Source organism: Microtus oregoni, unplaced genomic scaffold (assembly GCF_018167655.1).
Source record: "Microtus oregoni isolate MIOR12 unplaced genomic scaffold, Mior012 000020F_ref0000438, whole genome shotgun sequence".
NCBI classification, from domain to species: Eukaryota; Metazoa; Chordata; class Mammalia; order Rodentia; family Cricetidae; genus Microtus; species Microtus oregoni.
Genome location: NW_024543079.1, coordinates 2,802,239 through 2,824,782, shown reverse-complemented (window position 1 = coordinate 2,824,782; position 22,544 = coordinate 2,802,239). Strand labels below are relative to the sequence as shown.

At 48.1% G+C, this 22,544-nt stretch overlaps 1 protein-coding gene across 2 annotated transcripts in view; it reads right to left on the bottom strand.

Annotated features, from left to right (window-relative positions):
- Positions 1-7,399: 7,399 nt before the first annotated feature.
- Positions 7,400-22,544, bottom strand: part of B4galt5 (beta-1,4-galactosyltransferase 5) — a 57,457-nt gene continuing 42,312 nt past the window's right edge. For both annotated transcript variants that reach the window (XM_041670344.1, XM_041670345.1), the window contains exons 2-9: positions 17,624-17,758; positions 15,533-15,646; positions 14,166-14,290; positions 13,247-13,363; positions 12,148-12,335; positions 11,582-11,704; positions 10,751-10,852; positions 7,400-10,337 (exon numbers count right to left, since the gene is read on the bottom strand). In XM_041670344.1, coding sequence (XP_041526278.1) covers positions 10,190-10,337; positions 10,751-10,852; positions 11,582-11,704; positions 12,148-12,335; positions 13,247-13,363; positions 14,166-14,290; positions 15,533-15,646; positions 17,624-17,758 — 1,052 coding nt within the window. In that variant the 3' untranslated portion in view covers positions 7,400-10,189. The remainder of the gene's footprint in view (positions 10,338-10,750; positions 10,853-11,581; positions 11,705-12,147; positions 12,336-13,246; positions 13,364-14,165; positions 14,291-15,532; positions 15,647-17,623; positions 17,759-22,544) is intronic.

The window sequence follows — 22,544 nt, the reverse complement described above, 5'->3', positions numbered from 1 at the left end:
GGAGTCTGAGTTACAGCTGTAATGATCACCTCTCTCCCTCAAAAATCTTCTCTGGCTCCCACTGGTCTATAGAAAAGACAACAAACTCCTTTTGGGGACATTCAAAGCTTCTTCTGTTTTGAACAAACCCAACTGTTCTCAAGATGGGTGCTCACTGTACTCCCAGAAGCAATTCATGCAGGAGTATTAAGAAAGCAGCCACAGGTGGCGAAATGGCCGACTGGGTGTCTCGGTTTGCTTTTCCTCCCCCTTGGTTATCAAACACTGTGACCAAAAGCAGAGGAAGAAAGTTTATTTCACTACACAGGTCTCAGCAGGAGCTCAAGCAGGAAGCTGGAGGCAGAAACTGAGGCAGAGGCTGTAGAGCATGCTAATCGCTGGTTTGTTACTCAAGGCTCACTCAGTTGACTTACTTATGCCCCTCTGGGCCACCTATTGTTCATTAATCAAATCAATGCCCCCATGCTTCCCCACAGGCCAGTGTGATGGAGGCATTTTCCCAATTAAGGTTCCTTCCCACAAGTGACTCTACCTTGTGTCAAGATGATATAAAAATTAGCCACCATAGTGGGTAAAGGCACCAAGCTCAAGGACCTGAGTTCAATGTCTCAGAACATTTACGATGGAAGGAGGGAGTCAACTTAGGTAAGGAAAGCGGTCAGGCAGTCATTTGCCTCCCAGCATGTGAGCATGACTCATTATCTTCATAAGACTCAGCATTTGACCCCTGCTTAGCCACATCAGTGATCACTGACGGAGTGTGTGTATGTGTGTGAATACTGAGTGTGGGTGGATGAGTGTGTGAGTGTGTAAGAAATTCATGACTGTGAGTTGGTAGGCACAACTCTGATGAAGAGCAGAAATACAGGTCAGGGATAGTGCCCCGCCCCATCGAGTGACACTTCTGCCTTGGTCACTGCACAGATCCGGTGGCAACAGTGACCAGTGGCGGGTGTCTGCAGGAGGGTGGTCTGAGTGAATCCTGGGACCACACCAGGGCTCAGTTTGTGGGAGGTTTAGACCTTTGTTCAAGCATCCTGCCATGCATCTGTCTTGGCCTGTCTATAGCGGGAGATCCTTGTGAGCAGTGAGATGTGACTGGGGACACAGGGCCACCAAAGCCCAGCTGTCGTTGGTGTGGCTCTGCTATCAGCATCTGGGTACACCAGGTGACACAGAGGGGCTGACTGGAATGCAGGGGCTGGCCCCTGGCAAGGGTGAAGAGCAGAAGGCCTAAAATGCCCACAGAGCACTGGGGGCTCCTCTACGTGGTTGCCCTTTGCTCCCACATACCTCCATCACCCATCACTGCCACGCACACACACACACACCCCCGTCTGCGCTCTATGCGCTAGAACCCAGTTAGCGAGCTTCGGACAAGGGGCTGGAGGTTGAGGAAACACACGCAGAGACAGACCAACACACGGACCTCCAATCGCTGGTACAAAAGCCCTTCTTTAATAGCACCATAGAGGCTTAAATACCCTGCAGTCAATGGCCAACAGGTGAAAATCCCATCCTCTGATCCTCTAGGTAAGGCAGGGAAGAGCAGCTGAAGGCCAGGACTCAATTGGTCCCAACACATCACCTCCCACCTGGACAGGGCTACAGGCTCCCTAGGGTCCAGGTCCACGCTGGCTCCTTTCCCACAGCCCCAGTAAAGCCTCAGGGTTGTTCTAGAGCAGAAGCTGGGGGTCGCTGACTCCTCTCCACTGCCCGTAGCCTCTCCAGACAAGACATGCAGTGCTGCCTTCCTCTGCTTCCTCCCCTCCCTCTCTGCTGCTCCGGCCTCTGTTCCTTGGCTCCTGTTTGCTGTCCTTATTTCTTACAGACCTCGTTTTATTTCATTTACAGCATGTGGCTTCAACCTAGTGCCTCACACTTGCCTGGCCAACCTGACCACTGAACTAAATCCCCAGACGTCTTTGGAATTCATTCAGTGACATATTCAAGCCTTGAAGCATCAATCCTCCAGCCCCAGTCTCCCAAGTGTCTGGGATATGGGCCTGTGCCTGTGAGAACTTCCCAGAGCTGCCTCTGCCCATGTCAAGCCTCCCATAGTGAGCGACCTCCTCAGAGGCACGGGCTGACCACACTATTTTCCTATCACACCACCCAGCATCACTTTGTCTTCTCCCTGGAGAGTGAGCCCGGGAAGGCAGGCATCCTAGCATTTGTTGCTGCTCTTTGCAGCTCTTAAACAAGCGCTCACAGTGGGTGTTTCTGCACTCAGAGAAGCACTTGGGACTATATATCCTGACTTCCCCTAGTCCTGCTCTTCCTGGTTTTTCCTTAGTAAGGGTTGTTGAGAGTTCTCCTGCCATCCTTCCTTCCCCCTCCTTTCTTTTTTCCCAGTGTTTGGATGAAACTTTTTGCAAATGAGGTAAAGGCTCAAACACTGGGTTTCACCTAGTCCAGTTCCTTTTCCTCCCTCCCTCCCTCCCTCCCTCTCTCCCTCTCCATCTCTCATCTTTAATGCTTCTTTGGTTTGTCATTTTGTTTTTTGAGGCAGGGTCTCATAATTTGCTATTTAGCTGAAGTTGATCTGAACCTCTCTCTCTCTCTTTTGTTTTTGTTTCTTTTTGTGGGTTCTGGATTTTAGAGACAGGGCTTCTCTATATACCCTTGGTGTCCTGGAACTTGCTCCATAAACCAGGCTGATCTTGAAGTCAGAGATACACCTGCCTCTATTTCCCAAATACTGAGATTTAAACACATGGGCCACCACACACAGCTTTAAATAAACATTTTGTTTTGTTTTGTTTTGGGGGATGGGGTTCGAGACAGTTTTCCCTATGTTACAGTCCTGTTTGTCCTGGAACTTACTCTGTAGACCAGGCTGACTTTGAACTCCAAGATCCGTCTGCCTCTGCCTCCAGAGTACTGTGATTAAAGGTGTACCCCACCACTGCCTGACTTTTTTTTTTTTTAAAGACAGGGTTTCTCTGTGTAGCTCTGGCTGTCCTAGAACTCACTCTGTAGACCAGTGTGGCCTCAAACCCTCAAACTCAAAAAGATCCTCCTGTTTCTGCCTCTGGGATTAAAGGTGTGCACCAGCACCCGGCTAATAAGCATTTTAAAAGTCATTACTCCCCTCGTTGCTTGGACAAAGTGCCTAATACAAGCAGTTTAAGGATTTGTTTTTGTCCAGTCTGAGGCACAGAAGGCGTGGCAGCAAGGGCTTGAGGTAGCTGATCACGCTGATCCAGTCAGGAAGAAAATGGACCCTGGTGCTGGCTTTCTCATTTTGGTTCCTCACGGTACCACAGCCACAAGAGAGTGGAGTTCACATACAGGGTGGGTCTTCCTCCTCAACTACCCCAGTCTAGACGCTCACTCACAAACATGTTTCCATGGTGATGTTAGAGCCTGTCACCTGAGGAATTTGGAGTTCCCTGATCACTATTCCTAACTGTCTTGAAAGTACTAAGTGTAATTGGCTTGGAAGAGCCAGCGAACCTATAGTTACCATCTTCCTGCTAAGACACACTGTGTTCCTCTGTCTCAGAATTTGTTTCCGGTCTGTAAGGCAGTTTAGTGAATAGTGAGTCTCTGTAGAAGGGGTGGGGTGGGGTGGGCAGGCAGTCATTTGGTCAAAGGTAGGAAACACAGGTTTGTCTAGAGGCCACCCAAACACTTCCTCATTTCTGAGGCTGTATGTTTACCCAAGGTGCCCGGGGAGTTATTAAAGTTATAGCAAGGGGACCAAAGGCCCCTTCTATAGCCTGTCATGATGTCACTGTTATAAGCCAGGTCCTGAGACTGCTGGTTCCCCCATACCCTGGTCGCTCAACAGCACAGTGAGATGTTCTACGTCATAGGTTTTCTGCCCCCATAATAAGTTTCTCTGCTAACGCAGGGAGCCAAATTAAGCTGAACTTAAAAAGTTTAACAGCAGGTTTGTTGAGAACAAAGCAACTCCTGGGTGGGTTCACTGGTCTCAGAAAACAAGGCCAGGAAAGCCATGCACCTGAGCTAAGATGGGGGGGGGGGAGGTTCATTGTTGAGGAATATTATTTTCAGGTGTATTACTTTTATTTATGCTGCATTTGATTTACTATGAAGCTGTGATTCTTTGTTTAAAACACCTGATGGTCCTAATAAAGAGATGAACAGCCAATAGCAAGGCAGGAACAAGGATAGGCAGGTAGAGAGAATAAAAGAAGCAAGGAGGCAAAAGAGCAAGCAAGAGAACAAGAAGAGGATGGCAGGGGCCAGCCACTTAGTCAGCCAAGAAAGATAAATGCCCAGAGGGAAAAGGTAAAGGGGATAATTTAAGACAAGAAAAGCTTGCAAGAAACAAGCCAGGCTAAGGCCAGGCACTCATATCTAAATACGTCATTACGTGTGATTTATTTGGGAGCTGAGTGGTGGGCCCCTCAAAAAGCCAAAGAGCAACAGCATTTCACAATATTTCATAGGTTGTAGGCGAGGGGTGATGATGTGTCCACCACAAGCTGGGCTTGTGCCCAATACAGTCAAAAGCTGAGCGCTTAAGACGGGGACTGGAGCGGCAGGTGGTACTTTTGGAGCCTTTCCTTTGTTTGGAGACTCTCTGAGCAGGCAGGGTTTGGAAAGAGAGAGAAAGGAGACAAGAATGGGGCTTCCCAAACTGTGCAGAGGCGAGCCCAAGGCTCCAACTGAACACTACTGACCTCTGAAACCGTAAGCAAGACAATGAAACACTTTTTTTTCTGCCATAGTCACAGTGTCTCTTTACAATAAACAGAAAGGTAGTCGGACGTTTCATTCATTCAGTAACATCGCCCATCAGACCCTGCTCTAGACAGCAGTGAGAACCAATGACCCTTTCCCCATGAGTTACCACTGATGGGAGAAATCAGATCAATAAGCCAGAAAACAAACAAAACATCAACTATCATTTGGGGAGTCACTGGCAGGAAGACTTTTTTTTCTCTTTGAAATAGGGTCTCACTATGTAGCTCCAACTGACCTGGAACTAAAAATGTAGACCATGCTTGCTGTGAACTCATAGCGATTCTCCTGCCTCTACCTGACTGCTATGTCAGCACCACACCCAGGAGGAGTTATTGACTGGCCATCCGGAAGGGAAAAGGCTCCTCCTTCCTGGTGACACACTTCAGTCACACTGCCCCATCTCACTGAAAACTATACAAATGTTTGTGAATAAAAATAAAAGGAGGGGGGCCGGGCGGTGGTGGCGCACGCCTTTAATCCCAGCACTCGGGAGGCAGAGGCAGGCGGATCTCTGTGAGTTCGAGACCAGCCTGGTCTACAGAGCTAGTTCCAGGACAGGCTCCAAAGCCACAGAGAAACCCTGTCTCGAAAAACAAAAAAAAAAGGAGGGGGTGACTGCTCCTAGGTATGGTGGAGGGAGGAGTTCATTGTAGCTATGAGGGAGAGCATAGCCAGAGACATCTGGAAGAACCCAGAGTGAACATGACCCTCAGTCAGGCCAAGTTAAGAAGGGATAGGGGAGAGCCAGGGGACCAGGAGACCAAGAGGCTAAAAGGGTCTGTAACCAAGATGACTGGGTTATATAGAAATCAGAGAAGTTGGGGGAAGAGCAGGCCAGCCCAGTCCCTGGGTGGAGTTTAGGGTAGGGCTCTGGCATGCCAGCCAGGAGGACCCCGTATCAGGTAGGGACTGAGGGATGTTGGGAGAACCTGGCAGCCAGAGCCTACTTTGATGTTAATAGGAATCTCAACAGTTTGTCCTGGGTTTGGGGCCTAACATTAATGAAGGAAGGAGTCTAGAAGAGACCAGAGAAGCTAAATGGAGGAGAGGGAATGGTGCCTTACTTAGCCTGGGTGTTCACACAGGGCTCCCAGGGGCAGTGACACTTGGGAAGCCTTATAAATAAGGTAATAGGCCAATCACAAGGCCTTTTACAAATCATATATTTATCCCCCACATATGTACATATGTAGGCAAACTATTAAAGAGGGGATTCAACACTCCCTCCCCCACTCCCTAACATAAACCCATTTATTGCTTTTAGAATAAATTACTTTTAGGTTATGCCTGGAAAAGCTTTTAAGAGCCCACAACAAAAAGCAGTTGTGGGCTTCAGGGCTTTCCCCAGGGCAGTGTTCTGCAGCTCACTTTCTGACCTCAAGGCATTCTTGGCTTCCATCACCTCGAGTCATCTGAAGTCTGGAGACCATTCTGGTTGGCACTTAGAGGCAGAGGCTGCAGAACACCCTATAATGAAGCACAGCCCACTGCCCCACCTCAGCCCCTCCCCAAAGGAGTCAGGTGAAGTCAAGTGTGAAATTGAGAGGAAGAGGATGTGGATCTCTTCACAGCACACTCAGTCGACAGGGCCCCCAGGACACGTTTCTCATTGGTGCACATTTGCAGGTGGACGCCATTCTGCCAGAAGCGGTGGCAATGCATTCTGACAGATTCAATTCTATGTAGTGGTATTTTATCTGTATTCCTTTTATTTTTATATTTGTATTTTAAGAAATAAAGCTTGCCTGAAGATCAGAGTGCAAAACTAAGCCACTAGAGGCCAGGAGGTGGTGATACACACCTTTAGTCCCAGGACTCTTCCATCCTCCAGCCCTGGCCCCGCCCAGCCTCCTTCCCTGACCCACAGGCCCTGACCAGCTCTGCTGCTTTCTGCTGCTGTGGACATGCAGCTTAGCTCACCCAGCTCCAACTCTACTTCACTAGGCTTCCTCCTTGGCCAAGTACCAGCCAGGCCTTCTTCCCAACACATCCTGTGGACTGGGAGCGGCTTCCGGGCACCCCAGACAGCTTGCTCTGAGAGGTCTCTTATTTTATCTATCTTGTTCCCAGTGCCTAAGTGCAGGACTGTGTCCTCTACTATATATATATATATATATATATATATATATGGAAATACTGGGGATGGGGACACTGGACAGATGGCTCAATGGCTAAGTACATAGAGTTTCTTGCAAAGAACCTGGGTTCAATTCCCACCAGCTACATGGTGACTCATGACCATCTCTAACTCCAGTTCCAGGTGAGCCAATGCCCTCTTCTGGCCTCATTTAGGCAAACATCTGCACTCATAAAGTAAAATAGCAAGAAAGACTGGGTTGGGGCTCCACTGGTAGAGAGCTGGGCAAGCATGCACTAAATCTGAGCTATTTCCCCAGCACACACAAACCTGGTGGTGCACACCTATCAGAAGTTCAAGGTCACCTTCAAGCACCTATATTGAACAGGTTTGTGACCAGCCTCGGCTACCATGCCCACAGACACACATGTGCACACACACACACACACACAATTTGTGAGTAGAATCAGGTAGAAAGTAAGTAACCCAGAACTGGCCACAGGGGACGTTTTAGAACCAAATTGTCACCCATGTGTGGTGTTCTACAGAGAGGGAACCTCCCTGAAAGGCAGTTACACAGAAAGACAACCACCAAAGTTTGGTTCTTGAATATGTATTTTTACTGAAAAAATCATTCATAAATTAACATACAAAAATGTACAAACACATGAGTGAACAATGTAATGACAAAGGACTGCTTCTGTGAAAAGTGTTTTTAAAACATCTTTAGATTTCAGTGCAAAAATGTACCCCTGGCACCTTTTAAACAGAGAGCAAGCTCAAAACAAACAGAAGTAACGATGGAATAAGCTAGCTGCGTTCAATGCCTCATCAGTGGTGTGTGGGTACAGTCAGTACATGCTCCGCTACTGGCCTCTGAGGAAGGGAGGTGCTCACAAGAGTCCCTGTTTCAGCAAAATCAAAGGTTTGCAAAACCCCTCTCCCTTGAAAGAAACCCTGTGTGAAGGGGAGCCTTCCACACACAAGGCAGTCAAGGGCAAGGCTGGTTTGAGGGTCACTCGTCTGTAGCACTGAATAACCTCAGCTGCCAATACATCAAGGTCATACTCGCTCCTCGCTGTCATTTTCTTTAAGCATCCTGTGACCTAACTAACATGTGGCCTGGTGGTATGGTTTTGACTGTGACATTTCCCACTCAGTACGTGACTTAGTGGACAATGATCAACAGTGCCCGCTAAGAGCCCACATTAAAAACAAACTTGGACATGATTGCAAAAGAATATAAGCGACCCTACTTTGAGCAGTAAAAAGACCTTTCCTTTTGTCCCCAAATTGGTGTTTCTTTCCAAGTATCAGCCTTTGGCCCAAAGCAGTACCCTGTGGCAAGTGTGAGAAGGCAGAGCTTCAACTGGGACACATGCGGCATGCACCACTGTCCCTCTCTGGAAGCCCCTCCAAAGGACCATGGCTCTGCCACACTGAAAGCAGCTCCTGGCCTTCAGTGCAGAAACAGGAGAATGAGGGGAGTGAGGGCTGGGCCCACGGCTCAGTGGCAGAGCACTCAATAGCATGCCAAAGCCATGAGTTTCATGCCCAGCACTTCAAAACTAACAAAAGAAGGGCAGAGGGTCTGGACTGGGGACCAACACAATCTTTATTGCTGTGTACCGTAAGACAAAGGCAAGTCAACGCAGCCGTGCAGCTCCTTGCCCAGTGCAAACAGATGACGCAGCTCACCAGCGCTCTCAAGGGCAGGCACCTGCTCTCTCATACGAGCGGGAAGCATTCTGCAATGCCATCTGTTCCCTAAATACCACTCTATTCTACAAAAAGAACAAAAACAAGAAAGAAAAAAAAAACAAGGCCTGGCCAATCACTCCCACAGTCTGTGGGGATCATATGTCCACAGAACCAATTTGTGCGATGCAAAAACCCCAACCCCACATATTTACACACCCCACACCCACTTATGTAAACCATGAACATCGAGGGCGCTGAAGGCAAAAAGGCAAAGAATAGAAGTTGGAGGCCTAAAGAGAGCACTCCTCACCACATACAGATCCCTGCTGTAGGGACAGGGCCACAGCAAAGGCAGACACAGGAAGGAAGAACCCTTTTGACTGCAGTTTACGAACTGCCATCAGGAAGCAGGGGCGACCTCTGCTGGCTGCCTGTCAAAGCTCTGGTGAGATCTCACCTGGATCCTAGCTGACACACAGCACCCCAGTGCCACCTCCTCCTTGACTGAGCCCTTCCCAATCAATTGCTTGTTAGTACAACACAGCATCTTCCCAGAAACCAAAAAAGGGGAAAGGAGAAACCACTGAAGCCAGCTGGTCATGCAGGCACAGCTCTGAGAAACTGGCCAAGTTCAAAAGAAAGAGGAGCGTCACCCAACAGGCACCCTGAGATGTTGAAGGGATAAAAAACAAAGTCCAGAGAGCTGGGTCTGCACAGTGCCACCCCCTGGGAGGGGGCGCGGATCCTGCTACACAGCTCAGGTTGGCCTGGAACTTGCTATGTATCCCACAACAACCTCAAACTTCCTGTTCATCAGCTCCTGCCTTTCACACTGGAGTGATAGCCCTGCACCCTGCCTCGCCCAGCCTCCACATACCCTGGCACTGAGGGGTCTGGAAGAGGGGAGGGAGAAGTGAAGGGGCTGTAGTGACAGGTTCTTTGCTCTGCCCCGTGTCTACTCCCTTCAGAAATGACAGGGATTTGGGCGATGACACTCTCCAACTATGTGGTAACTCAGTTGTGTTTGCCACCCAAGGTGATCTAATATACGAAGCCCTCACTCTGAAGTGGAGCCAGCTATAAAATTAAATTTTAAAAAGGCATTTTACATGGCTTATTTACAACTACACTTCTTCAAGAAGTGACTGTTATGTGCCTATCACCCCAGGTCCCTCCCCTTCGCCCTTAGTTCCCACCTAATGCAGCTAATTTTCTAAAAAAAAAAAAGAAAAGAAAAAGAAAAAAAAAGGATAGAAAAGAAAAAATGAGAAAGAAAGAAAGAAAGTATTCTCCCCAAAAGCAAACAAAAATGAGAACCAGAGATGCAGAGAACGGTGTGGCAGTCCTCCTGCTTCAAGCCAGGGGTGGCTGGCCATGGCCTCTGGGTCTGGCCATCCATCTATCCGAGGGGCACCTAGCCTGGCCCTGGGGTGGGGACAGAAGAGAGCAGCAGGGCAGGCATCTGTCTTGTAGAATGAAGCCAGTGCTGATGAGAGGTGTCCCCAAGCCGCCTGTCCCTGTTTGGGCCTACAGCGAAGGCCTTTGTGCGTGTGCTCTGTGACAGTTTTCTGGAACCCTATGGTCCTGCACTCCACTCTCTTTCTGTCCTCGTCCTGTGTTGACCCCCAGGACGGCGCATCACAGCGCTTCTGAGGGGGTGGTGGGTAGGCGGATACGACTTCTCTCCACATCTCAGTACTCAGTCACCTGAGCCAGCTCGGGTGTCAAGTTGACAGTTATGTTTTTATACAAGGCGTCGTATGTGATGTTTGCAAAGTAGTTCAGGTTGTTGAGGCCGTCTAGCCCTTGCCGCTCCTTTGACTTCCTCAGCAGAGCATACCTGGAAAGCCAAGGACAGAGAGGGACTCAGAGCCAGCATCCCAGCTCCACAGTCAGGACAGCTGCCTCACCAGCTTTACAGCATCTCATCTAACGCCTCAGGTCAAAGGAATGGAAGCTCAAGAGACTGACCCAAGGTCAGAGTAGAAAAGCCCCAGAAAGAGATTTCAAACAGAGGAGGGGACAAAAAACAGCCAAGTTAGAGCCCTGCTACTCCCCTGGAGACACTTTCACAGGGCAGGGCTTAGCAGGAGGTGACACCAACTCTCTCAGATTGCATAGGAGACCCAAATATCTAAATCTCACCAATGGTCAGGCAAAATGTCTACCTTGGCTAATCAGAACAGACACCCGTGACACCTGAAGTCACACTGCAGGGGCAGAGGGGTGTACAGCCAGATAAACAATACCAACCTTCCAAGAAACTGGACTTCTCCTCGATGATGGTGAGGAATGGACTTGTATTTTCCTGTGTCCCCTTCTGGCCGGCTCACAGAATAGCCCGCATTCTGTACCCTGTCCAAAACCAAGGAGACAACAGTGAGATGTTGAAGACCCAGAGATTAGCAAACTCTAAAGACACCTCACAGTTTCTCCAACAATGTCCAAGTACCTTCTCACTCATATAACTGATCTGACATTTATTTTAACGTGCTAACATTTCGTGTGTGTGTGTGTGTGTGTGTGTGTGTGTGTGTTGACATGCATGTGCTTGGAGAGCTAGAGTTGCCCAATGTGAGTGCTGGGAACCAAACTTAGGTGCTCTGGAAAAACAATAGGTGCTCTTAACTGCTGAGTCATTTCTCCAGCCCTCAGACATGTCATTATAAAAAGATTGTTAAGCTGTCATTTGTTTATTTTTATATATCAGGAGAAATTGAGAATAGTTGCCTTCATAGAAAGTAGAGATACATTTTTAGTTTGGTTAGAAGGGTTTTTCTGTTGTTATTTAATGTTATAACTGTAATTTTTAAAACAAACTCCAAATAGTTACAACTCCCAATATTCATCTCCATCATGAAAGAAAATAAGTCAGTCACTCCAAGAATCCCATCAGAAGGCTGGGTGGAGCTGCTGTATAATGTGGTGGGGGCATACGGGAAACACCCACCAGCTCACACCGACAGCTGGCTGAAATGTTACTGTGTATATGGTTCTTTCCAATGTGGCCTCAAGGACACTGGATGACACAGGTAGCTCCTGGTGGACACTGTGGCAGGGTGGGGGTAGGACGGGGGTGCATACCTGTTCCACAGATCGTCATCTTCTCCACCCCAGCCCCAGAAGGCATTAGGAAAGCCATTGATTTTCCGAAACTGTTCTACAGTCAGGCCGCTCACTCCACCAAAAAACTCTGCGTAGGGAAGCCTGAAGGAAGGACAGCAGTCACGTTAGAACTAGAGTTGAATTTCCTGATGACTTTGTCTTTGTTTTCCTGCACTGCAGGGATGGAACCTGGAGGCTCACACAGCCAGGCAAGAGAACTGAGCACCTCTCCAAACTCTCAACTGGTCTGCAACAACTTTACTGTGCAATGAGTGACAGAGCACAGAATTTACTCAGCGTGTATGGAGTTGTGCAACCATGGCCATCTTCAGTGTTCGGCCACTCCACACTGATCATCACCACTCAAACATTTTGCCCCCCATCCTCAGTCACACTACTAACCCACTTTCCACCTCATGCCTGCTCACTGCTGAGCTCCTGCACAGAACACTACACTTTACAACCCGCCCATCAGCTGACACAGTTGGTCACAGCCAGCTGCATCTCATTTCTGCGACTGGCCTTTGGGAGCAGGAGACACTCACAGGTACATGTATTTGTCCAGCTTGGTTGCAAAGTGCCTGGGCATTTGTCCGCAGCCATAGTAGTTGCGGTCACTCTCGGGTATGTGATCCACATCATGGAAGATCAGGCAGTCCCAATCCAAGTCCTTCATGGCTTCTTGAAAGCCGACATTGAAAAGCATGGCTCGGTTAAAGGGCTGGGTACCAACCTAAAAAAACAAACGATCTTGAAGCAAAGACCTTACTGCCTTTGCTGCACACCAAAAGGGCTCCTAGGAGCCAAATGGACAGACTACTGAGCCCACAGAGACTGCAGCACTACTCAGCCCACAGTCACCCAGGGAATACACTGGACTCTGTCATGTTTCTTCAGAATGTGCTGGACCAACACAAGCCACAGCTGAAGACGGAGGCCTACAGCTACCGGATATACAGGAAACAGGCCGGGCACTACCAAGTCTCAATTTATGCTGCTCACACATCTAGTGAAAGAGGGTGTGTTCATCTCAGCCTTTTATTCTGAAGGTCCCACTACAATAGTCACTGAGCTCTCCAGGGATGACTGTCTGAGGATTATAAATTCTGTGGCAGGTAGAAACCAGTTCACACCAGTTATGGCCTACTTAACTACATGTTAACCTTCTTACACAGGCTAACACCAAAACATACACTCAGGACAGGGGCAAGGGAGGTGCTGGATGGTTTTGATGTTTGACAATTTGACACAAACCTAGACATATCTAGGAAGACAGACTTTTTTGTTTTGTTTTTTGAGACAGGTTTCTCTGTGTAACAGCCCTCCCTGGCTGTCCTGGAACACACTCTGTAGAGCAAGCTGGCCTTGAACTCACAGAGATCTGCTAGCCTCTGCCTCCTGAGTTCTGGGATTAAAGGTGAGGGCTCACACCCAGCAAAGAGGGACCCTTAATTAAGAAAATAACTCCCTAAGACTGGCCTGTAGGAACCTCTATGGAACATTTTCTTAATTAATGATTGATGTGGGAGGGCCAAGCTCATGGGGACAATGCTACCCTGGGCTCTTTATACTGAAGACAGTGTCACTTGCTGCTTTCTAGATTGTGGGCTCAGAAGAGAGAGAAGGAAACTAAATGTCACTCACTTGCTCGACCACATAGAAGGCAAACTGCAGGCGCTGGCGCTGAAGCATTGGGAGCAGGTGTCGCAGGAGGACTGGGAGGTGCTCATGGCGGTTCCGGAAGGGGATGAGGATGGCCACCTGCAGTGAATCACAGAACAGGGAGCCACCAGTTAGCTGTTGGCCTAGCTGCCCAGTTAGTTCTCTACATTGCTACACAGTTGGAAACCCCTAGATAAGCAACCCTTAGGGAGTGCTGAGACCCTCCTGACATTCTCTAATGCTGGCCTATGCAAGCAATAGCACCATGGAACTATCTGGATCCTATCTAGACTGCAGCTCTAGGAGGCAGAGAGACCCAAGGTGACCCAACACAAAGGTCTCTCTAAAAGTATGCCAACACAAAGTGAGTGAAGCTCCTCAGTGCTGCACATGGCTCGTTCTACAATGGTCATCTGTGCACACTTGCTACCATACACTCAGCTTGTCCCATGGCTTGTGTCATGGTCTGCCCCTCACAGGATCAGCAACATCCAAGCACTTTATCAAACACTTGTCAAAGAATGGCCTTTAGCTTCCGCCTCCTCTCCTGACTACAGTCATCCTACAAAGACCCAAGGGTTCAGCCGGAGAACTGCACTACAGTCCAGTTATCTTCCAGTAACTTGGGAGACCAGACAGGAAGCACTGGCTCTGCAAAGACACAGTTCACAAATGTGTCAGCTGACTTACTGACCCTCTCTCCCACAAATAATCCTGCCTGGGAACAAAGGGGTTCAGTGCCGCCACACGCCAACAGGGTGCTACCAATCTCTCTGGCTGCAGGAGAGTGCTTGGGGAAACTCATTTCTCGAAAATGAGAGGCAGAGTGCAAGTTCCCAGATGTCACAGTTCTTGAACCCCAGAAGTGTTCTTAACGCCTGCGGTCTGACTCACAGCCCACCTTCCATCGAGGCACACAGTCCGAAGGCTTCCAGTGGCCTCCAAGCTTGATGGCTGGGTCTCTGGAGAAGAGCTCGTGAATGTCGTCCATTCTGATCTCACTCATGTTTATGTCTATCGGGCCCTCTGGACACACAGAGAGAAAAACAATTAAAACTTTCCCAGGCTGAGCCCTGGCCGTGCTGTTTCCCATCTCTCTGCTCTTTAGGGTGTCACTGCCATCTGACAAAGAAGTGTAATAAAGGGACAACACCTTAGAGGTTGGCTCCTGCCAAGGTGGGGAAAGAACAGAGACCTTGAAGCAAAGAGGAGGCAGCTCTTTTCAAGCCCCCCACCCCACCCCCGCCACAGGGAGCTCCATTTCACTCAACACACATACTGCTCGCCCTTCCAAAAGCCCCTGAGGTAGCAGCTCGATTCAGAGGGACAGAGTGGTGTACTCAGGCTTGGCAGCTTGTTCAGGCCAGCTGCCTGTCTCCCCCCAGCCACCAGTGAGTAGGGGCTCTGAGTAATAGTGCTCAGAGCACAAACCATGGTGACTGTAAGTGCTAGGGAAGCCAGGAGTAGGGCACAGGCCTTTGATTCTAGTCCCCAGGGCTGCAGAGGCAGGAGCATCTGTTTTTGTGAGTTCCAGGCTAACCTAGTCTACAGAGCGAGTCCCAGAACAGCAGGAGTACTAATGCTGGAATTAAAGGTGTGACCACCATGCATGGCTTGAATTTTTTTTAAACCAGCATTTTGTTAGGAAAATAACTTTTGCTGGGATGTGGTGGCATACACCTTTAATCCCAACACAAAAGAGGCAGAGGCAGGTGGATCTCTGTGAGTTTGAAACCAGCCTCGTCTACAAAGAGAGTTCTAGGACCCTATCTCAAAAAACAAAATAAAAACAACAACAACAACAACAAAAAGAAAATAACCTTTGGCAACTAGCCAGAGTGGGATGGACAAGAAGTGTTGGGAGAGCAGGGGGTGAGGGGGGCACAAATGGGAACAAAGCAGGACACAGAAGAAGAAGGTGGGTAGAGGGGTCTATTTTATCAAACCAGTTATATAACCAGTGGGCAATTTACACTAAAATGGCAAAGCCATGGCCAGCTCTTTCTCCAGGACACCTCATGAAGGCCATCACAAAGGGCAGAACACAGCACCACTGAGAATGTGGGTCAATAGCAGCAGGTTTGGCTGAAGAGAAGCTGAGGTACAAGGAATTCTTCCGCCCCAACTCCCAGGGCAGGAAGCCTTTCACTATCCAAAGTCAGAGAAGCCAGCTGGTCACACTCTCCCTTCCACATTAGTTAACCAGAAGTTAAGTAACTTGTTAAGAACTAGTTGCCTGAAGCATCGAGGCAGGCCGGATCTACTTACTCATGGAAGGGAGCCTCTCTGGGCAAGGGTGGTTGGCAAAGTAGGTGAAATCTTCAGGAAGAAATGTCGTGGTTGGGGGGAAGGCTTCACTGTGGTTCAAGTCCAGAGGATAATCTAGGGAGAGAAGAGAAAGGCGGCTCAGCAAGGCACTAGTATGCTGACTCCTTCAGCTCCTCAGAAGCTTTTGTAGCTTGGTGGGAGCAGGCGGTGCAGTGCTGCAGCTAAAAATATGAAGCCACTCACAGGAGGGGACTGCTGTAATGGCTCCCTTCCCATGTGCATCAGCACTGTGGGTTTCTGATACTCAGTTTATAGCCAGTGGGAATCAGAAGGAAGTCTAAACAGCACAGATGACCCCCCCCCACACACACACTTCCTATTTTCCCAGTGCCTTGAACCTCTGACCAGCTTCCTTGGCATCTGCACTTGTTCACAGCCAAGCAGCTCATCCTGCTAACCTGCTTCTATGAATTTACTCTAGATGAGGAAGGCCACTGCACTTCCTTTCCATGGCCTGCATGTCTTGCCTCTTCTTGTCCTACAGTCTCCCAATTACTTGGCATAATTGGACTTAGGGGAGGGAATGTTTGGTGTTAATCTGAAGATGCCATAAACATCAGTCATAACTGAGGAGTGTGGAAGGTGATGCTGTTTTTTTGGTTTTCTTTTCTTTTTTTTTCTTTATGATGCTGTTTTTTTGGAGTTGTTCTCATCTACTCCCTCGGTTTCACATGGAATTGCTTATGACTCCCTCCCTCTGCACCACCTCTCAGAGAAGAGGAGGTACCTCCTTGCTGTGACAGTGCCCCATCCCCCAGGTCTTTCACTAGCGCCACTGGATGACTTTCACGCTTTATGTAGGACTGAACCTCATTTTTGAAAGTTCTAGTTTCCTCTTCTTGGGTTCTCCAATGGCTTCCTTAAGGGGGGTAAAGGGCTGGAGAAATGGCCCAGTGGTTAGAGTACTGGCTGCTCTCACAGAGGATTCAAATTCAGTTCCCAGACCCACAGTTCAAAACCACCTGTAACTAGTCTCATAGATTCAATGTCTTCTTCTAGCCTCTGTGGACACTAGATACAAACACTAGGTATTATGGCACACAGACACACATGCAAGCAAAACACTCAAATATACAAAATAAACATTAAGAAATACTTTTTTTTAAATTTATTTATTTATTAAAGATTTCTGTCTCTTCCCCGCCACCGCCTCCCATTTCCCTCCCCCAACTAAGTCCCCCCCCCCAGCCCGAAAAGCAATCAGGGTTAATTAAGAAATACTTTTAAAAAGATATGGTGGAGCCAGGTGGTGGTGGTGCACACCTTTAATCCTAGCACTCAGGAGGATCTCCATGAGTTTGAGGTCAGTCTGGTCTACAGAGCAAGTTCCAGGACAGCCAGGGCTACAGGAGGAAACCCTGTCTGGAGAAACCACAGCAACAGAGGTGGTAGAAAGTACATTATCTTAAAACCTAGTGTATCTGATGGTTTCTGTTTCTCTCACTTCATTCAAAGTGGTTGAGCTCTATAGTAGTGTAAGCAACTTCCCAACTTCCATGGCTTTTTAGCCTGTGGTGCTGAAGGTGGTTGGTGCTGTTCGAACACTTGGTCTTTTGGGTGTGGTTTGTTCAGGAATTGCAAATGGCTGTGCCTTACTGGGGATCTACTTCCAACCCTGTATTGGCCATTCAGTGGGCCTTCCAAGTCTGGAATTTCACTATTCTCTGGTTCTGGAATGTTTAGGGTGAGGTGTCCCTTCACTGTTCTGCTTTCCTTTGTTTCAGTAGTAGTGTTGCTAAGCATTGGAGTGGGAAGTCAGGCAGTTGTTAGGGTGTGGACACCGAGTCACATGGCAAGCTGTTCTGGCTTAGTACTGTGGTCCAGAGCCCCACTGTCATAAACTATCTTCAGGTCTTTCACTGGGTCTGGTCAGACTCCCCAGAGAGATCTGCTCTAGTACTCTGCCCTAACAGCAGTCCTGAATCAAGCACCCTGGCAGAGAGGACAAAAGTGCAACACCACGCTGAGGGAACTACTTTACAGGTATAAGGTTCTCAGACATTCCATAAGGCTCTCTTCACTAGAGCTTACCTGAGTCGTTCAGGCTACTGTTCCTCTTGGCATAGGCGCTTCGGACCACCTGCTCATACACCTGGGCACCAATGGTCCTCACATTGTCCCGAAGCAGGATGCCTTGAGCCTGCACCATGAAGAGGTAGGTATTCACTGTGGAAAAGAGGATGGAGGAGAGGTAAGAAGTAGGGGTGAAAGTATCTCTTACACAACTTAATCTCCTTCAGCTCTAAAGCTTTCCACCCTGGATTCAGGACACTCACAGTTCTTGGTGACCAGTAGGGCTCAGGGGAATTTCAGCCAATCCCAAGTCACAGATAAGCATAAAGTACAGTTATGTTCCACTTGGTGGGCAAGCCTTCACAGTGCCCTCTAGCACCGTGACAATCAGAAAGACCTTTACAGACCAGCGGAAACACCAGCAAAGATCTCTGTTCTCAGCACACCCACTTTATACTTGGTGTCACTCAGAAGCCTCAGGCCACTCTGCTCCCCAGGCACTAAAAGCTCTGTGTCCCTAGAAAAAACTGAAGAACAGTGGAAGGTGCCCCGCCCAGACTGCCACCACCCCAGGCAGTAAGGCAAGCACAGCTGAGTGTTCTTCAGGTACTGTGAGTAAACTAATGTATACTGTGAGCAGTGGATGGGCAAGCCATTGTCACTTTGGGCTCGTGTGGCTGCTCCAGGAGGGAGTCACACCCCAGAAGTCGTAATCCTCCTTTCCTGGCAGGCCACTCCAAGACTCACCACTCCTCTCAAAGGGAGGACTGCTTGACAAGATGGGGGGCATTTACAAGCCCTCCCTGCTAGGGTCTGAGGTGGAATCGTCAATGCCTGGCTGGCCTCTAACGTGGCCTCAGGCTGTTGTACAAGGCTTGCTGTCTGTCTTGGCACTCCTCTGTGCTCAGCACACATGGCCTTGGGCTAGCAATTCTGGCTCAACAAGCTGTATCTCGGTAACACACATCGGGCAGTAACAACTGAAGGGATAATGCAGTTCACTCCATTCCAGTCAGAGTCTGATGCTACACTGGGAGTAGGGACAAAGCAGTAGGACAACTCAGTGTGTAGTGTGGAAATCCCAGGCACCTAGCACCTTCGGAACGGAGTTGGCAGTAACTAGTTAATGCTCTGTGCTGGAAGATTCATGCACACCCACTCCACACTCCAAGAACAAAATAGACACAGGGTTCGTTCTCCAAGGGGCTAGAGAACTTCAAGTTTTAGTTTTTCGAGGCTGTCTCTCTGGCTGTCCTGGACTCAATCTGTGGACTGGCCTCCTGGGCTGGCCTCAAATTCACAGAGATTCGCCCACCTCTGCTTCCCAAGTGCTGGGATTAAAGGTGTCCACCACCATCACTAGCTTGAACTTCAGAATCTTTAAGACAGCTCTGAGAAGCTTGTGCACAAGACATTTTCTATTTCCAACTTGCAGGGTCACAGCAGGAGAGCTGCCTACAGTTCATCCATTAAAAGGGAGAGCTTAAACTTCCTATTATATCTCTTGCTTGCTTCTGTGACATTGTTCCATGTTCCCATAACCTTGTTTTCCTTCACTTCCACATCAAATGTCAGAAATCACCTTAAAAACAAGCTGCTCTTCTTTCAATGGGTGCTGGTGGGCGTACGTGAGTGAAGGCTAGAAGCTGTTATCTTCAGGAATGCCATCCACCTCCTTTGAAGCAGGGCTTCTTTTTGGCCTGAAGCTTACCAATTAAGCAAGACTGAGGGGCCAGTGAGTAAGAGGGACTCTCACGTCTCCAGTGCCTCAGTGCTCAGATCACAGGCACAAGGCACTATGCCTGGCATTTTCACTGGATGCTACGGATGGAAATTAGGACCTTTGGAAGTACTTTACCAACTGAACCATCTCTGTCCCCAGACAAATGTTTATGGAAGCATTCAAAGTACTTAGGTACTGCAGACAAACCCACCCCATGTTCTGAAAGATAATGCTAGCAGAGGGGCTCCACTGGCATAGCCATGTCATTCTTCCTTGTTCTTTCCCCAAAGAGAGTTCCGAAAGCCAGTTTCCCGCATCTGCCCCCAGGCACTTGAACTAGGACAGCCAGGGCTGAACCTATATATAAGTTGTAACAAGCTCACAGGTGGCATCAATGCCGTTAGCCAAGGGTACACCTGGAAACACACTGCTACAAGGAGCATTAACCGCCCGAGAACTGTGCGTTAATGCTTTATCTCTCTTACTCTCCCTAAGGAACTAAAGAGGTGAGAATCTATCTACACAGCAGTGACCTCTGAGCACCTTTAGCAGTCATTGATGAGGTAGGAGAAAACACTGTACCCTGGCTCTACCACTAAGGGCTTTTGGTTTGGTTTGGATTTGTGGGGAATGAGAAGTAAATTGTAAAGGCCAGAGGTCAGCATCATGTATTCACTTACCATCTCTCTCTACCTTATTTTTAAAGACAGAGTCTATGGCTGAACCCTCACCAACTATATAAGCTGACCAGCCAGTGAGGTCTGGTGAACTGATTCCTGTCTCTGCCTGCTCACTGCTGGGATTGCAGGTGCACACTAACCGCACCCAGCCTTTGGTTTTGTTTTAAGATGGGGTTTCTCTGTGTAGCCCTGTCTGTCCTCAAACTCACAGATCCACCTGCCTCTGCCTCCCTCTGGAATTAAAGGTGTGCACCACCACAGCCAACTTTACACCCAGCCTTTAATGTGGGTGCTGAACTCGGGTTCTCATGCTTACACACAGAGTACTTTACCCAATGAGACATCTCCCCAGCCCTGCTCTGGTTCTTTTGAGACAGGGTCTCCCTATAAAACCCAGGTCAACCTTAAACTGGCTATGTAGTTCAGACTGGCCTTGAGCTCACAAGGGATTATATGCATGTGCCACTTTCCCCAGCTACAGCTATTTCTTTTTCTCTTACAACTAAGTTTTTAGCATCCTGTTCCATTGTGAAGTCACAGAGGGGCCATGTACAGTGGTTGCTAGGATGGAGCTAGATGAGACCGGCAATATTTTTCCCCTGCAGAAAACTGTCAGATGGACCTTTCTAGACTTAGCCACATACATCTCCTGCTTCGCTGGGGCTGCTACTGATATACAGTGGTCTGGTTTTTTTTTTTTTGACATATAAAATCTCAATAAACCTTCAAACCTGGGTCAATACAGAGTTCTGGAGGGAATCTTCAATGCTAGCCTTCCCTTTCTGTCCCAGTTGTTTCTGCTAATGAAACAAAAAAAAAAGCAAAAAACAAACAAACAAACAAAAAACCATCCTGACAAACTACCTAGGGCAGAAAGGCTTTGCTTGGCTTACACTTCCAGCATGTAGTCCATTAGTTTGAGGCAGTCTTAAAGTGTGAAGCAGCTAGAGCAGAGAGATGTAAATATGTGTTAGGGTTCAGCTTGCTTTGACTCTTCTGCAGCTCAGGGTACACTTTTAAGCTTGGCTTTGAGGTCAAGATGACTCACTGGATGAAGGTCCCTCTGGCCAATCTTGACCACTGTCGAGACCTGGCTCTTAAAAACTGTCACATCCCATAAGTAAATTAATTTTTTACAGGGTTTCTTTGTGTAGCCCTGGCTGTCCTAGAACCCACTCTCTAGATCAGGCTGGCCTCAAACTCACAGAGATCCACTCGCCTCTGCCCCAAAGTTCTGGGATTAAAGGTGTGCACTGTCACCATCCAGCAGTAAATAAATTCTAATTAAAAATTTAAGGGGCTGAAGAGATGGCTCGGTGGTTAAGAGCACTGACTGCTCTTCCAGAGGACCTGGGTTCAATTCCCAGCATCCACATGGCCGCTCACAACTGTCTGAAGATCTAGTTCCAGAGGATCTGACACCTTCACACCAATGCACATAAAATAAAGTTAAATAAGCCATAAAAATATTTTTAAAAAATTTAAATTGGTTGGGCAGTGGTGGTTTATGCCTTTAATCCCAGCACTTAGGAGGCAGAGGTGGGTGGATCTCTGTGAGTTCGAGGCCAACCTGGTCTACAGAGCTAGTTCCAGGACAGGCTCCAAAGCTACAGAGAAACCCTGTCTTGAAGAAAAAAAAAATTAAATTGGTTTGCAATCTGTTTTATTAATAGCTTGTGAATACTGTCTCCTGAATGAGTCTTGTCATTTTACTAAGAAATTCACATGGGGGTTGGAGAGATGGCTCAACAGTTAAGGGCTCTGGCTGTTCTTCCTTTCAGAGGACCTGAGTTCAATATTCACCATATAGTGGGATCTGATGCCCTCTTCTGGAATAAAGGAGTACATGCAGAAAGAACACTTAAACATAAAACAAATAAAAAAAAAAAACTTCAAAAAAAGGAAAGGAAGGAAGGAAGGAATTAATTCACACAGGCAAACACCCGTAAAGATTTTCTTTACACAGGAACATGCTCAACCCTGGAAAACATAAAAGACCAAGAAGGCAAATGTTGTCAAACAAAGGGAAACTGTCACAGATTCAGACTCAGCCTGCCTGGGGTCAGTACCATCTAACACTGTCCAGAAACAATGGTTTCCAAGAACACAGGCAATCTGTAAGACACTGCCATCTGTAAAGAAAATTCTCCTTTGGACTGGGCTCAAACTGTCCCCAGTGACGTTAAACACTATATCTTTCTTTTTTTCTTTTTTTTTCGGGACAGGGTTTTTCTGTCTTAGAACTAGCTCTGTAGACCAGGCTAGCCTTGAATTCACAGAGATCCACCTACCTCTGTCACTTAAGTGCTGGGATTAAAGGTGTGTGCAACACTCCCTGGCTATTCAATACCACTTCTTTCTTTCTTTTTTTCTTTCTTTCTTCTTTTTTTCCCTTTGGTGTTTCAAGACAGGGTTTCTCTGTAGCTTTGGTTCCTGTCCTGGAACTAGCTTTTGTAGCCCAAGCTGGCCTTGAACTCACAGAGATCTGCCTGCCTTTGCCTTCCGAGTGCTGGGATTAAAGGTATATGCCACCACC